The sequence below is a fragment of the Callionymus lyra genome, chromosome 6 (assembly GCF_982586985.1).
Source record: "Callionymus lyra chromosome 6, fCalLyr1.hap1.1, whole genome shotgun sequence".
NCBI classification, from domain to species: Eukaryota; Metazoa; Chordata; class Actinopteri; order Syngnathiformes; family Callionymidae; genus Callionymus; species Callionymus lyra.
The window spans coordinates 8144368-8162065 of NC_141823.1; the positions used below are offsets into that span (position 1 = coordinate 8144368).

The 17698-nt window shown below is 34.6% G+C and overlaps 1 protein-coding gene across 5 annotated transcripts in view; it reads left to right on the top strand.

The window, feature by feature from the left end:
• Window positions 1-16336, top strand: part of LOC148076320 (protein mono-ADP-ribosyltransferase PARP6) — a 31669-nt gene extending 15333 nt beyond the window's left edge. Inside the window, exons 9-23 of one of the 5 annotated variants that reach the window (XM_087793417.1) lie at window positions 2196-2346; window positions 2571-2624; window positions 3933-4028; window positions 4998-5090; window positions 5151-5276; window positions 5386-5451; window positions 6866-6933; window positions 8108-8156; window positions 8287-8399; window positions 10163-10235; window positions 12017-12086; window positions 13175-13266; window positions 14178-14241; window positions 15861-15945; window positions 16073-16336. In XM_087793417.1, coding sequence (XP_087649543.1) covers window positions 2196-2346; window positions 2571-2624; window positions 3933-4028; window positions 4998-5090; window positions 5151-5276; window positions 5386-5451; window positions 6866-6933; window positions 8108-8156; window positions 8287-8399; window positions 10163-10235; window positions 12017-12086; window positions 13175-13266; window positions 14178-14241; window positions 15861-15945; window positions 16073-16175 — 1303 coding nt within the window. In that variant the 3' untranslated portion in view covers window positions 16176-16336. Of the gene's footprint in view, window positions 1-2195; window positions 2347-2492; window positions 2625-3932; window positions 4029-4997; window positions 5091-5150; window positions 5277-5385; window positions 5452-6865; window positions 6934-8107; window positions 8157-8286; window positions 8400-10162; window positions 10236-12016; window positions 12087-13174; window positions 13267-14177; window positions 14242-15860; window positions 15946-16072 lie in introns of all 5 variants that reach the window. The other 4 variants (XM_087793414.1, XM_087793418.1, XM_087793413.1 and 1 more) reach the window with 4 other exon arrangements.
• The last annotated feature ends 1362 nt before the right edge of the window (window positions 16337-17698 follow it).

Genomic DNA, 17698 nt, shown 5'->3' on the forward strand with positions numbered 1-17698 from the left:
TGGATACGTAGATACTTAGATAGATGGATAGATGGATAGAAAGATGGATGGATGGATGGATGGATGGATGGATGGATGGATGGATGGATGGATGGATGGATGGATGGATGGATGGATGGATGGATGGATGGATGGATGGATGGATGGATGGATGGATGGATGGATGGACGGAAGGATGGATAGGTAGATACGTAGATAGATGGATGGATGGATGGATCGTCGTTTCACCTTTTTGGAAGCTGGAAACCTGGAGAAACTACCTCAGATTTAAAACAAAAAAAGTCATCGCTGACAACATGATGGGAGTCGAAACATGGGTATGAGGCCAAGTGAAAGTGCTTCATGTTCAGCTTCCTCCTCTCCATGTTTCTGCTTCATAAGAGTCGTTTGTGAACCGAGTGCTCGCCCGGTCGCTCATCATCCCAGACGAGACTTGACGTTTCATCCAGAATACAAACCCAAACACAATTTGCCTCCATTGTCAGACCACAAGGGTCTCGTTAAAACTGCAAAGATGACAAAGTGATTATGGGTTTTGTGCTGAAATTCATTCTTGTTATTTATCGTAGATTGTAGCATAAGTGAACATAATGTCTATTTTTTGTGGATTAATGCTGTGCAGCTTTGTAGGCGTGGTTCTGGGAGACAGTCTGACCACAAGTGGTTCCGACTTTTTGGATCGAAAACACAATGTTTTGAAGAACATCTATTAGGTCTATTTATTGGCAACAATCTGGCGATACGATACGTATCACGATAAATGTGTAACGATACGATATATCGCGATATATTGCGATAGTCTAGGAAACGACACTAAAAGAAACAACACTTTTCTGTCTTTTACAACAAAGAAATGAGCAAATACTTTCTTGAATCAAATGTGAAAGTGTTTGTAGGAAAGTGCTTCTCAAAATCTTAACAAAAAACCTTATATTAACAATGAAGTGCATTATTCAAACAACCTGGAGCAACATGCAATTTCAAGTATCTGTCACTGTTGTTTTTTTGTTTTTTTTTACTTTAAACTTAGTTTTAAATCCAAAATGAGTCCAAACATCATCTCTAAAAGATGCTGGACTCTGGTGTATCTTTTCTTTTTCACTCATTGCTGCTATTACCGGTTTGGTTGTTACTTTGGCAGGGAGGAAATGAAAAATGCCATCTAGTGGCCGGAAGTTTAATTGCACCACACAAATGAATAAACACTGTCAATATTTAAGTGTTAATTGTAAAATGAAACATTGAGTGATTGTCTTTTAAACACACATTATTTAAATATAAACGTTTACATTTTTTATTTTATTTATTTATTTATTTTTATATCGATACAATGGGATTGAATATCGATACAGTATCAGGAATCAAAATATCACAATGTATCGTTGTTGTGATATTTTCTTACACCCCCAATATCTAGCCCACCTTTTAAGTTTAATATCCTTGTATCGATTCGTTTAATTTTTTCTAATCACTTTCATTAAGTTGTGGTTCTGGGCAGACTTTACCTTTTGTGAGTAGAAAAACCTCAATGTTGGCTGAGTTAAGGTTCAAGTGAAAATGTCCATCAGCAAAATGCTGGTTGTCAAACTGAATCAACACAATCTGTTGGCACTCCTGGTCAAATTGTATATTTACTAAACTGTCTTTAACAGGCAGTATCAAATTCCCGACAAATTACTTTCCTTCAACCTCAGTTTTACTGTTATTTGAAGTATCTGTATGACTGTAGACCTCCATCATCTCCGTTCCTTATCTTATCTTAAACACTGACATCTTCATAGTCTCCAATATCAACATGAACATTCATCTACTTCAACCATTCACACGTAACTCAGTGGACATAATTAAGTTATTTAATTTATCATTTAAGTAATAATTATATTTATAGTAATAATATAAGTTGTAATAATACAAGGTGAAGATGTGACTGATAATAATTCACAATGATCTACACGTGAATATTGCTGAGAAAAACATGCTTTTAAACGTGTATTTGAGGTTAACAGCTCATTTGAACGTTTTTATATTAAATAAACCAAAAAGATTTTAGACAAAGCTCTGGGAACAGACGCCATCCATGCAATGCTGGTCAAACCTTTCATTGAACCCGACACATTTCGGAAAGAAGTTCCAGGAAGAAGGAAACATGTGTATTGTTCCTATTGATTTAATGCTGTGTGTTGCTCTGTGTCCAGATCTCCTAGTTTCCCTCTGATCCAAGACACGGAGTTGAAAAGAAAACAGACGGTTCCGGAGCTCCGAGTGAACCGCCTCATGAACAGATCCATCTCGTGTACCATGAAGAACCCAAAGGGAGAACTCTACAGCTACCCCCCAAACAGCCAGGTGGGTGCAGACTTGATAATGTACCCACTAAAATCCACTCACCTCCCACGTGCACTGTTCCCACATCAGCCTTTTCCTTCCCCCCCGACCATCACACGGGTGATGTGCTGTTTCCCATAATGCTTTGTCTTCACTTGACCCATCAGACTGTGGCTGTCCCGGCGGCCAGGGCCCCTGCGCAGATTACCACGAGGCAGCTGATTGAATTGTTTTTCTCATCCCAGGCGGGGGGCCACTGCAAGAACATCCCAACCTTGGAATATGGCTTTTTAGTGCAGGTAAACTGTAAACTGAGTGAGATTGGTATGAATCATCTTCACACATTTAAATGTGTTCGTTATGTTCGCTTATTTTAAAAATAAAACAGCGCTTGATCTGAGATGTTGTTACACCGGGACGTGCTGGTCCCCCTGCTGGTGTGTGCTGGGAACAGCACCCGCCTCTTGAGACGTGTGCTGTAGTTGAAAAACTGGTTCTGGCTCAAGGTTTCAGGAGAAGTGAGAGGTCCATTGTAGCAGATCTCAGCTTCAGTTCATTTAAGTTGGAGAAAATCTTATTTATATCATGAACAAGAATTGGAGTTGAATGATAATAACTTCCTGTGTTACTGCCATGAAATTTGAATTAGAAACCACAAAACCTAATAGTCTGATCCTATAATAACAAAAAAATGAATTGATATGTAAGTTAAATGTTTACAAAAGAAGTACGGTGGTGTATTTACAATATTGGCAAAGAAAATAACTGAAAAAAGATTAAATGTTTTATCGAATTAATGATGGGACTGTTGTGAGATTGTAAATTGGATGGATATTTAAAAAAAAACTTTATTAAAAAACAAGTGAGAAGAAATTGTTTAATTTTTAAAATAAATAATTTTGACTGCATTATTTGATTAAATTTATAATATTTAATTATATTTATTTATGTCTAATTAGTTATAAACATAGATAGATAGATAGATACGTAGATAGATAGATAGATAGATAGATAGATAGATAGATAGATAGATAGATAGATAGATAGATAGATAGATAGATAGATAGATAGATAGATAGATAGATAGATGGATGGATGGATGGATGGATGGATGGATGGATGGATGGATGCATGGATGGATGGATGGATGGATGGATGGATGGATGGATGGATGGATGGACAGATAGATAGATGGATAGGCAGATGGATAGATGGATGGACAGATGGATGAATGGATGTACAGATAGATAGATGGATTGATGGACAGATAGATAAATGGATGGATAGACAGATGGACGGATGATGGATGGACAGCTAGATGGATGGATGGATGGACAGATGAATGGATGGATGGATGGACAGATGGACAGATAGAAAGAGGACGGATGGATGGATGGATAGATGGATGAAGTTGTAAAATCAAATCATGAAAGAAAATATGAGCTTCGATGGATGATATAGAATGAAGATACTGAGCTGAGACGTCAAGTAAAAATGCATCTGTTATGGCTTCACTGAACGATGACTCGTCTACTAACTTGTCTCCGGATCTCCGTCATGCGTTCATGCGAGTGTGACTCAGCGCGCTGTGTTTTCTCCCCGAACAGATAATGAAGTACTCGGAACAGAGAATCCCAACACTCAATGAATACTGCGTGGTCTGTGACGAACAGCATGTCTTTCAGAACGGATCCATGCTGAAGGTACAAGTGACGCACCGAGCTCGCTCCGACGCTGAAGGAGTGTCATAACCACACGGATCGAACTCATGAAGTCATTGAATCATTTTAAACATCTCTAAATATTTACCTAGACACACAATAGAACTGAGAAACAAGGACTTTTTTTTTAACTTTAATTGTGTTTATTTTGTTGCATTTTTATATTATAAGTATCTTATTGTATTTTATTATTTTATCTTATTTATAATTATTTTATGAATTCTACTGTACACTAAAAAACCTTTATAAAACTTTATAATAATGGAAATTATTGTTTTTTCTGGTTTTGATGACATACATTTTTACAGAAGTGGCTGGAAAATAAAATAAAAAAACGGAAAGATTATAAAAAGTAAAATCAGTTTACGAGTTGAGAATATTGTTACGGTCAATAAATCAAGTTTGCTCTATTAAAACTTGTATATTACAAGATGAATAAATTGGACAGTTTAAATGCATAAATATGACAAAAAAAGAAATATTACAAAATATATTGAGTGTAAAACTATGAAAAAAAATATTATTTTATAACAATACAATAACTATTTTTTTTTACTCTTTATTTAACATTTTTGCAGTACTCGACGGAAAGAACCAAAACTAAAAAAAGGAACAAAAACATAAAAAAAAACAGAAATAAAGAACTATTTTTAATGGTTTTGTTTTTTATTTAATTGCATTTTATTTTCTTTAACATAACTTGTAAAACTGTTCATAGTCAGTCTTTCAAAATACTTTAATGAATTAAAGAAAAAATTAAAGTTAAGTTCAATTTGAATTAATAATGTTTGTTGTGTTGTTTAAAACTCAAAAAAGGAAAATAAATACAATTTAAAATATATGAATGAAATGTAAAATACGTAGTTACAAGTGCAGAAGAGAGATCATAATCATATATACAGTAGTTGGATGTCATTTTTAAAAATCTTTCTGTGTTTATGTTCGGAACAGCCGGCTGTTTGCACGCGGGAGCTGTGTGTGTTTTCCTTCTTCACTCTGGGTGTGATGTCCGGAGCTGCAGAGGAAGTGGCCACCGGGGCAGAGGTGACGACACTAGATATCATGGACGTGGATCCAGCGTTAACACGTGACCCTTCCCTCCAGGTGGTGGATCTGCTGGTGGCCATGTGTCGAGCCGCCCTGGAGTCTCCGCGCAAGGGCATCATCTTCGAGCCGTACCCGTCGGTGGTCGACCCCAACGACCCCAAGACCCTGGCGTTCAACCCAAAGGTCAGCCTCCTCCCTTGTCGCGTCCCCGGTTTAAGTCGGACCCTGTCATTGAACCTGAGACGTCTCTTTTCTGCCCCCAACGAACGTGTGGCTCAACCACTGAACACAGAAGAAGAATTATGAGAGACTGCAAAAAGCGTTGGACAGTGTCATGTCCATCCGGGAGATGACCCAGGTAAAGACACACGGTTGGGGGGGGCGCCAATATAAATAATTATTTATTAAAATATCAATATAATCAGTCATAATGGTGGGTTTATTTACTATGGATTGACTGCTTTTACTTGTTTCTAAGGCAGGTCAGAATATTTGTCTTTTTTATTTTTTTAATCATCCTTCCTGTTTAATTTTTTTGCAATAATTGAATTAAATATCTGTATTTATTGTAGAGTTGAAGATGTTTTTATTGAATAATTGAATTAAATAATTTTTATATTGTGAAGGTTAATTGATTTTTAGACTTAATTTTAAATGTTTTTTATTTCAATTATTCTTTTTTTTTTTTGCAGTAGTTTAACTAAATAATCTCTATCTATTGTATGGTTGTTTTTATTCAATAATTTAATTTAATAATTTATTGTTGTTTAGAATTAATTTAAAATATATATTTTCTTTTTCTGAAATAATCTGTTTAAATATTTTCCATCTATTGTAGAGTTGAATGTGTTTTTATTTAGTTAAATTTAATATTTTTTTTTTATATTGGGAGGTTTTTGGTTTTTTAGAATTAATTAAAACGTTTTTTTCAATAATTTATTTTCAATCTATTGTAGAGTTTAATATGTTTTTATTGAATGATTACATTTAATAATTTATTGTTTTTTAAAATGTATTTAAAATGTTTTATACTTTTCATTAATTTAATTTAATAGTTTCTATCTATTGTAGAGTTGAATATGTTTTTATTAACTTTAATAATTTATTGTTGTTTAGAATTCAATTAAAATGTTTTATATTTTTCATTAATTTAATTTAATATTTTCTATCTATTGTAGAGTTGAATATGTTTTTATTAAATAATTTATTGTTGTTTAGAATTCATTTAAAATGTTTTATATTTTTCATTAATTTAATTTAATAATTTCTATCTATTGTAGAGTTGAATATGTTTTTATTCGATAATTAAATGTAATAATTTATTGTTGTTTAGAATTCATTTAAAATGTTAATATGTTTTTATTAAATAATTGAATTTGATTATTTATATATTGGAAGGTTTATTTTTGTTAAGAATTTATCCAATTATTAAAACAAAAAATAGTTTTAAGCTCAATAAATGTAATTCATAGCCATTTAAATTCAATATAAAAGTGTTAGTATAGTAGCTCCTACTTACTACTTGATCACATTTGAAGCCAGTCCGGCGACAGGATCACGTGACGACAAAGCATTTCAATACAATTTTCTACTTTTAAAATGTTAAAATCATTCAATATTCTCATCGAACTGCTTTACTCACAGTTTCTCTTCACTCCACAATGTTTAATAGCATTATGTTCAATTTTTATTGGAATCCGTCCTCATTTCGTTTCTGTCAAAAATTGAGTGTAGAACGTGAAAAACAACTTGTGCTTGTGCGCTCTTGCCAGGGCTCATATCTGGAGATCAAGAAACAGATGGACAAACTGGACCCTTTGGCTCATCCTCTGCTTCAGTGGTGAGTCGAGCCGTCGGATGAAAACGACGTCCATTTAATTGAGCCAAATTAGCAGATTGATGTTTCCCCCTTAAAACGGCCCTTTGACTGTATCAACGTGGCTCATAAACCATTTTAATTTGTCTTTATTTTGTACTACTCATCACGTTAATATGATGATCATTTTTTTAATGTTTTTATTTACTTTTGTTTCTGTTTCCGTAATTTTTGTGATTATTTCCTCCATCGAAAAAAAAAATCCATGGTTAAAATAAATGTTTTTTGCAAATATTTATATTTTTCTATTAAGAAAAGCATGACATGCTTGGAGGAGAAACACAAAAATGGAACCTAAATCTTTCATCTATAAACCAACAATACAAATTGTAAAATAATATTAACAACAGACAAAGTTAAAATATTCTTTACCTTACAATCTTAGCTAACGGCTACGATAGTTAGGAAGCAGTGATGCTAATATAGCGCTGATGCTAACATCTAATATGGTATTATCATTCTTTTTGTTTTCTTTGCAGTAATTTAACACAATTATTTAGTTATTTTTGTGACTATTTCCTTCATCTCAAAAATCAACAAAAAACAAATATTTATTTATTAAAAGATCAATTAAATCAGTCATAATCGTTGGTTTATTTACTATGATTGACTACGTTGGCTTGTTTCTTAGGCTTGTATTTTCATTTTTTTTCAATCATTCTTCTGGTTTGTTTTTTTGGCTATAATTTAACTAAATGATTTCTATCTACAGTTGGGTTGAATTTGTATTAATTGAATAATTGAATTTAACAATTTGTATTCTTATTTAAAAATACTGTTAAATAATCATTTTAGCATATTTAACTAGATTTTTTAGTAACTTTTTTAAGACTTCTTTATTATACCATTATACTAGGGTTTTTACTTTTTTATTTCTCACTTCCCAAAAGTCCTCTTAAGGAAACCACAGTTGTAAACTGAGGGCTCGTATTATATCGTGAGTAAATCATCTGAGTTATTTTTAAAGTGAAATAAATATGATGATAAAAATGAAATTGATATTTCACTTTATTTTTTATTACAATTTGTAGATTCGGTATCTTTTAACTTTAACTGATGATTCAATTACTGTTAAATCGTAATCCTTTATAACCCGTTGATGATATAAAAAAAAGAGTTAATGTCCTTGTCTTTGCAGGATCATCTCCAGCAACAGATCTCACATCGTCAAGCTTCCTCTCAGTAGGGTAGGAACGTCCAGAACAGCCTCATCTTTTCTCTCTTCGCCATATTGAGTCGTCGTTACATGTCGGTGCTGACGCTCTCTCTCTCTCTCTCTCTTCCTCTCCCTCTCTTTCCATGATGTCATCGCGACAGCAACTGAAGTTCATGCACACGTCCCACCAGTTCCTGCTGCTCAGCAGCCCGCCGGCCAAGGAGGCTCGATTCCGCACTGCCAAGAAGCTGTACGGCAGCACCTTCGCCTTCCAGTGAGTCCACGCTCCTCGTCCAGAAACACATTTTTAATCCAAGTAGAATGATCTCCCTTCAATACATGACCACTTATTGTACTTAACGCACGTTATTCTACTTTGACAATCACAATTACTCAATATTATACTGATTTAATGAACAGTTTTTGTCAAATTCAATCCATAAAAAGACTAAATGAGTCTAAGTTAATGGTAGAAATGGTTATATTGTCAAAGGAAACAAGAAAGTTTCTAATCAAAAACCTAGAAAAGTGACTTTGTTTAGTGTGGACATGATATTTTTCTTGCTTCGAGGAGGATTTCAGAGAGAACGCTCTTTGAAAACCAACAAAAACATCCACTTTGTTTTAAACATTTCTGCTTTTATTTGATATTTTTTAGCTCGAAAACGTCTTTTTGAAAGACGATAGTGAAAACACTGACCTTCGTGGGTCACAATTTCAACTTGCACTGAATGACTTACATTTTAAATAGATTTTTACACGATAAATGTGTCTGTATTTGACCCTCAGACCTTCAGGTTGAGACAATAATCATAAACATGAAACGAAAATCTCACATTAAAAATATATTTTTTTAGTGAGGTGTAACTTTTGGTTGTTAACAATGATATAGTTACAGAGTTAGACAAATTTGTTTTTTTGACGTTTGCTCTTTTTTAAAAAGTAATTATCTTATTTATTTTTTATTTAAAATATTTGATTTTTAAATTAGGTTAAAACTGTTTTGTTTTTGGGAGCCTTTAGATAACTATAAACCTGATTAAAGCTTAACTTTCAGTGTTAGCATCAGAGCTTTGTTAGCATCACTGCTTCCTAGCTATTGTAGCAGTTAGCTCTTTTGCATTTGGTAAAGGTGAATATTTTAAAGAAAGGTAAATAATATTTTAACTTTGTCAAACTAATCTGTTGTTAATATTATTTTTTTTTAACAATTTGTATTATTGGATTATAAATGAAAGATTGAAGTTCCATATCAATCTAACTGACTTTTTTTTAAGTGTTAGCTGTTAGCATGTCATGTTTTTCTTAACAGGAAAATAAAAATATTCGCAACTTATCAAAACATTTATAGTAAGAATGGATTTTGTTTAATAGTGTTTTAAGAATTGTTTATTTTAACATTTTTACTAAAATTTGCATCATCATAACATAATTAAATCGTTAATTTGTCGTTCTTTAAAAACCCCAAATGTATCTACTTTTCTTTCATATACACAACGATTCTTTGGTAAAGTTACTTCCACTCAGTCTCCAAAGCTATTTTTAATTCAATTAAATCATTATTAAAGTCATTTAATAAAGCATCGACGATTTAATCTTCCTAATAAAAAGGACATTTTTAAAGTCCAAATGAAGCCATTTTTCTTCATGACCTAAAATGTGTCAGGAGACAGATGTGCTTCGCTGAACAACAATCATTCCGTCTTCAAAGTTGAATTTAATTGGTGTAAATTCAGAAAAAAAAAACTCTTACGTAACCGGGTTTAAAAGAAAGCTCTGCGAGCGATATAAATAACCGACTGCAGCAGCTCATTAGCCGAGAAAAACAAAAGTCAGACTAGGTAGAAAAGCAAAAAAAAAAGCTGTATATGTGCTATTTTTCCTGGCTGCTTTTTTCCCCCAAACAGGTCAAAAGGTGTGTTTGTTGTTGTTGTTTTTTTCTCAATGGAATGTGTTTGTGGACTTTTTTCCGGTGCTGAACCCGAGTGTCACCATGAAACCTTGTCTCTCCTCTCTCCCCGTCTACACTTGCTCTAGTGGTTCCCATATAGAGAACTGGCACTCTGTTCTGAGAAATGGACTAGTCAATGCCTCTTATACCAAACTGCAGGTACTTCAACCCTGGCAGTCGAAAAACCCTCACCACGCATCACCTTTAACGGACAGCGGACCTGCTCGGTCGAAACTGAGCAGACTCGCTGTCCGGCTGATTCATTTTTGCAGTTAATGGAGGCCAGGTTCCCTTTTTTGGCTGCTTTGCAACTTGCGATTTAGCGAGCAGGGCACACGGGAGAGCTTTCCTGCTCCCTCGGGGTCCCGGCAGATGATGATGTCACGCATCTTTCTGCCGGGACCCCGAGGGTGGGGGGTGGATGTCGGATGTCAGGGGGGACTCCCGGTGCGCCCTGTTGGGGGGAACCACGTAGAGCAATGAGTAGTTTAGGTCTGAAGCTGATGGATGGAGGCGGAATTTCGCTGACGTAGAAAAAGTGAAAAGGGAAACGGGCCGAGGGAATGAGTAAGGATTTCAGAGAAGGTCAGTAAAGGCTGGTTTGAAAACAGGGCATCGTCTACGTTTCTTTAACCAAGTTGAAAAAAAAAGTCATTGGGATCTTTACATTTTCCCAAAACGAAAAGCAGAACTTGAGCACAAACTGTTTTAAAACAATATTTTATTCACTAAAAGATCAATTAAATCAGTCATAATAGTTGGTTTATTTACTATGAATTGACTAATTTGGCTTGTTTTTTAGGCTGTATTTTCAATTTTTTTTTCGATCATTCTGCTGTTTGTTTTTTTGGCAATAATTAAATAAATTATTTATATTTATTGTTGGGTTAAATTTGTATTAATTGAATAATTGAATTAAACCATTAAATAGTTATTTTAGCATATTTAACTCGATTTTTTATTCGATTTTTTAAAAACTTTTTTATTACACCATTTTACTAGAGTTTTGCTTTTTTTTCTTCTTTTTTTACTTCCTGAAAGTACAGTTGTAAACTGAGGGCTCGTATTATATCGAGAGTAAATCAGCGGAAAACGAAAAGCAGAACTCGAGCACAAACTGTTTTAAAACAATATTTTACAAAAAAAAGGGGTAAATAATTGTATATTTGAAGATATAAAATTATGAGAAGAAAAAGATCTCCTTTAATGAACCCTAAATATTAGAGAATTTTATAGAATTTAAAGAGAGAATTATAGAAATAATTTTAAGAAAGAACATCTTTAAAAAAAAATCTGCGTGATAATAATTTTTTTTAAATGTCCTCAATATAAATCGTTAAAGAAAACAATATTTTAACCTTTAGTTTATAATAATTCAGATATTTTTTGTATTTATTTTGACATACTAAGAAACACTCAAAAAACATACTGATGAGTATAATAGAGGTCCTAGAACCATTTAAGACACACTTAACCTTACCTTTACTTACCTTTCATGTAAGAACAACAATTTGAACTTAAAGTCAACATTACATATATGTGCCTTACCTCTCAACTGCCTTTCTCAGTCACCTGAACAGCTCCCATAATACTTTGCCGCCCAGCCAACCAATCAAAGATTTCCTCCACTTTTGACCCGTAAGACGTAGAGTTTGAATACAGTTTCTTAGCGACCGATCAGCCGTCACTAAATAGAGCTGAACGGCATCATGGGAGTTGATTGTTTCGTTGGCGCCATAAGTAAGGAACGATTGTTTATTTTCATCTCAGCTTAATTGTTACTTAATTGAATAAAAAAAATTAAAAAATCAGCTTCTTATCGCTGGATTGTTATTCTCTAAACGCGGATCTTGAGGTCAGAGGTCATCTTCTTTAAAAAAAAAGTTTGCGCGAGTGGTTGTGACTCAGTGACCTTATGTTCTTTCTCTTCTCAACCCCAGCTGCACGGGGCGGCGTACGGAAAGGGCATCTATCTCAGCCCCATCTCCAGCATATCTTTCGGATACTCAGGTAAGACGGCTTCACCCCTCGACCGCCCGATAGAAAACCCCCTTCACCCGCCCCCCCCCCCCCGCGGCCACTCATCGCCCCTCACGCCCCCTGCTGTGAGTCGCATCCTCTTCATCGTGGATCACCTCATGTGTGAACTGTGAGGGACCTTCGGGTGCTGGGACTGGAGCTGGTGACCTTTTTGTTCTCCTTTCATCCACGTGTCGTGGCTGATCATGATCACTGGCTCCTGGGTGAAGAATTCAAATGTTGTGTCATTGATATCCATGAATAGTTTGTTTGAAGAGTAACTTTAGATTTATATATATTAGAGCGTTTAGCTCAGGTATGTCCTACAGCACCTGAACACATCATTCCAATCGGCTTCTCTGATTGTTTCTCTCTCTCAGGAGACGATGGAGGCAACATAGCTGCGAAGTAAACATAAGATATTTGAGATTGATTTTATAAACCGAGAGCAAAAATTGTATCGACAAAAAAGGCTCATTATTTTTTGTGGAAGAAACTGATCTTCGCGATCAAAAGATGATTTTATTCGTTCATGAATAAAGAAGATATGATGCCTTCGTTCTGATGGAAAGAACCATAAGTTTGAAAGTGACTCCCTTTGAACAAGTTAACCCTTGGTGTTAAGGCCCCTAAGGCCTCAAATCAAATGTGTTTGTGGTATCCCTTGGTTTATATTAGGGTCAAGATGAACCCGGAAGGCCTGAGAACAAATGTGTTTGTTGTATTCCTTGTGTTGTCTCTGGGTCGAGGTGAACGACCTCCCTGACTTCCATAAATACGTATGCAGTGGTGGAGGTCGTTCACGTTGACTCAGAGATACCACAAGGGATGCCACAAACACATTTGTTTTCGGGGCCTTCGGGTCATCTTGACCCAGAGACAACACAAGGGTTAATTATACAATGAAATGTACATGAACACGAAAAGAAAACTAAATTAATTTTCCTAATTTGAAAGGTCACACATCTTAAATGACCTTCAATCTATTACTTAAATCGACTTTAAATCTTCATTATAATCTGAACATGAGCGAAATGTTTTGGTCAGTTTTCATGTTTTTGTCCCTCTGTCTTGTGCAGGCATGGGGAAAGGACAACACCGCATGCCCACCAAAGACGAGCTGGTGCAGCGTTACAACCGCATGAACACAATCCCACAGGTCAGAGCTGAGGTGTGTCACTAGAATATCGCTATATTTACGTGTATTGATGTTGTTATTGTTTTTTACAGTTTATAGATCTATAATGTGTGTGAAATAAAAATACAAACATACAGACATTCTGTTGCAATGTAACATCCGGCTGCTAGATGGCAGCAGCCGCAGTTACATGAACTTTGAAATCGTGTGAGATCCTAGCAATGACTGAGGATGAGAGGATACGGTGTTGATCAAAAAAATTGGATTGCAAGTCATATTTTATGTGTTGCCATAGTTAATTTATGGTTTACATTTCAATAATGCATGTGTGAAATAGAATAGTTATATATTTTTTATTTAAAATTAAAATACAAATATTCAGTGATTGTTCATTTCTAGGTTGCGATTAAACTTCAAGCTGCTAGATGCTAGCAGTCAGTCTAAATTAACATTGAGTTTCTGCGAGATCCCCACTATGGCTGAGGACAAGAGGATACAATCGATCATCATTAGCTTTTAATGTTGATATTTGGACATATTTTGGTTTGAAAACAAATTAAATCAGTTACGACTTTGTCAAGAGTTATTTGGTCTGAAAATTTTGCAACACCAGAGTCAAGTACAATACTACACATATATACTTGTTATTACAATATCACTATACATCGTTGTTGACCCTGTATCGTGATATCGTATTGCCAGATTCCTGCCAATACACAGTCATAGCAATTACTGAGGACGAGAGGATACTATACTCCAGCAGCTCCTAAAGCTGGTAATTGGACAAATTTTTGCTTTCAGTTCACAAGATGTCAATGAAATTCACTGGTCCCTGAAATCGTTTAAAAAAGTGTATATAAATGTATCGTATCACAACGTATCGTGAGGTGAATATTTCGCGACAGTCATGAACTGTGATATCATTGTTTTCTTTTTCTCCTCAGAGTCGTCCGATCCAATCGAGGTTTCTTCAGAGTCGGAACCTCAACTGCATCGCTCTTTGTGAAGGTGAGAGAAAGATATTTGATTGAAAATAATCATCATGTATATTCACAAGTTGTTTATTCCCAAATTAATTTTGTAGTTTTAAAGGTTACTTTGTGTCATGTGTAAACTGTTGCATCTAATCAGAACCATTCAGTTGTTTTTCTCCTCTACTCCACGTACATTTCTCACCAATGAATACATGCCTGAGAGTGATGCCGAGCATCTGTTGACCAATGAGGCGTGTCTGCTTTGGTCATGTGATGGGCTCAGACAGAATACTAATGTTAATAAAGTATTGAGACTTTATTGACGTTAAGTAATAGACTTTATTGATGTAAACCTTTAGACTTTATTGACATTAAGTATTAAGACTTTATTGACATAAACTTTGAGACTTTATTGACATAAACTTTGAGACTTTATTGACATAAAATTTGAGACTTTATTGACATTAAGTATTAAGACTGTATTGACATAAACTTTGAGACTTTATTGGAATAAAGTTTGAGTCTTTATTGACATTAAGTATTAAGACTGTATTGACATAAACTTTGAGACTTTATTGAGATAAACTTTGAGACTTTATTGACATTAAGTATTAAGACTGTATTGACATAAACTTTGAGACTTTATTGACATTAAGTATTAAGACTGTATTGACATAAACTTTGAGAATTTATTGACATTAAGTATTAAGACTGTATTGACATAAACTTTGAGACTTTATTGACATAAACTTTGAGACTTTATTGACATAAACTTTGAGACTTTATTGACATTAAGTATTAAGACTGTATTGAAATAAACTTTGAGACCTTATTGACAGTGACGACTCAGTCTTTTATGAATTGATTGAATTGATTACGATTGATAAAAGAAGACTTTAGACTTCCTTCTATTGTCATTGCACAGAAAACACAGCAGTGAAACTGGCAACGAAATTTCGTTAACAACCGTTAAAAAACACAATTTTTGAACACTGTGCACCACATAAAATCAGTTTGAAGTCAGTAAGTTAAACAAGAGTTTATACATAAAGCTTATAAGCTGCACTTTTGATTAATTAATGTAAATGTGCGTTATAGTCCAAAAAATACGGTAAATGAAGATTTAACTTATTTGTTGGCTATAAATTAGTAGCTATTTGAAGTGTGTATACAAGAATAAAGACTTGTTGTCTGATAACTACTGGAAGGGATTGACTGGAGACGGAATCCTCTAGTAGTTATATAGCACAACTGCGTGTAACCAGTTACACAACGGTTAGAAGCCTCGACTACACGTGTAGAAATAATTGTAAACATTACATCCTGATCTGAGTTGGAGGTATATTGTTTGGCATAAAAAGAGACATTTGAAATCAAACATGATGAGACAGACGTATTGATTAAAAGTGGGCCTAAAACTGAGCCTTGTGGTACTCCACGCTTTTACTCATAATGGCCATTAAGTCTCTATTTAACGAGAAGAATCATTTATCTTCAGTTGATTTCTGTCCATGGCTTGTTGAGGATTTAGATGGTGATGGGTTGATGAAGCTTCATGAAACACTATGATACACTGTTCATTTTCAAAGATTTATTTTTAACTTAACAAAAACCGTTAAATGTTTTCGTCATTGTCTGATCTGTGCTCCACAGTGATCACATCCAAGGACCTACAGAAACACGGGAACATCTGGGTTTGTCCTGTGTCGGACCACGTTTGTACTCGCTTCTTTTTTGTGTGAGTCCCAGAGTTTTATCCAATCGTCACGTGGCAACTGACACAAAATTTGAGGAATGAACGTGACAAATGTTGTTTAAAATGATCTCTCTCTCTCTCTCTCTCTCTCTCTCTCTCTCTCTCTCAGGTACGAAGACGGACAAGTGGGCGACGCCAACATCAACACGCAGGAGCCCAAGGTTCAGAAGGAGATCATGCGCGTGATCGGGACGGAGATCTATCCCAGCTAATGTCGGCGCAACTCTGGAGGAGATGTTTCCAAAAACAGAGCCGAGCTCAGACTCTCTTGAGCACATTTCCTTCGAAAAATCATCCTCAACATTCGACTCCTCGGTTTGTTACTAAAACACATTCCATCTTTAGACCTGAAATAAAAAAAAACTCTCTTCTGCTGCACTTTCAATTCATTCCTAACACATGCGTCACAAAAATATATCCTACGACGAGGTGCAGCCGATCACTGAAGCACTTTTACACAACATGCAGCCATGTTTTGTTTTAGTCATTATTTATTAGTAAAGAATTATCAAAATATTTATATGGAAGTATACCAGTGCCATCAGAGTATTTAATGGTTGAATTTAACTTTGGATATATTTTTAATGATTGAGTTAAGTCATCATTTTGAAATTAAATTGTTGATTTTAATACATTTTAATTGTAATTCCAATAATTCAGAAATACAATTCAGTACTTTTAAAGTTGTATACAAAGTATTGATTTAAAGTACTAAAAAAACAAAACATTTTAATTAAAAAAAGAAAGATTAAACATTCATGATATATTATATACTTCTATAGTTGTTTTATGTCAGCCCTATATATTAAAATTTAAAATCCAAAGTAACTACTTTTAAACGCATGTTTAAATAATGTTTTTCATTTGTATTTCACTTTTATTTTATTTTATTATGTTTTTATTTTGAAGCCAATTATTCAAGTATGAAGCTGAATGAAAACTGACTCAAATATATGAATACATTTAATATAAATGCAGAGTTTCGGTTTTTATGATTTACTTCACGAAAATCACTAAATATTTTGACATTACTTTTATAAATATTCTGCCTGTAAATTTTGACCAAGAACATTTTTAAACTTTAAACTTCTCTTCTCATATTTTGGGAACTGAACTGCATTTCTATTGAACTAATGTTTATATATTTGACGTCAGAAGGATCATTATGAAGCTTTAACATCCGTCATGTTGAATTTCTGCTCCTGTCCGTCATTTCAACCAAAAGAAAGTTTGAAAAAGGTGCCAAATGAAGTGCAGTATCATCTGTTTACATATATAAATATATGATTCGTTCCTCGGGAACATATACGAGTGTATGTTTTACCTTCTCGAGATCAGCTGTATAAACATGAAGACTTTGATTCTGTTCCCTCGGGGGTGAGGGGGGGGGGGGTTTCACTCTTTCATCCCCACCTTCTGGACAATGTAAAGACTTTTAAGAGGGGCCCCACCCGAGGAGGCCCCTTGTACAGCTACTACATGATCAGTTAGTCCTGTGTTGTACGTGTTTGTGTTTCCTCGACATGATACTAGACATTGCACTTACTCAGCGTTTGCCTACACCGGAGAGACATGGACCGACGGGTGGAGGAACACTGGACCCACCATCATATCTGTACCACGAAGGGCTTTCAGTGTCTTCTTAGGCTGAGGAAGAAAAAAAAAGAAAAAGAAAAGCGGAAACAGAGCCAAGTGTAAATACGGACTCTGATCTGGTTGGATATATAGGAGTCTG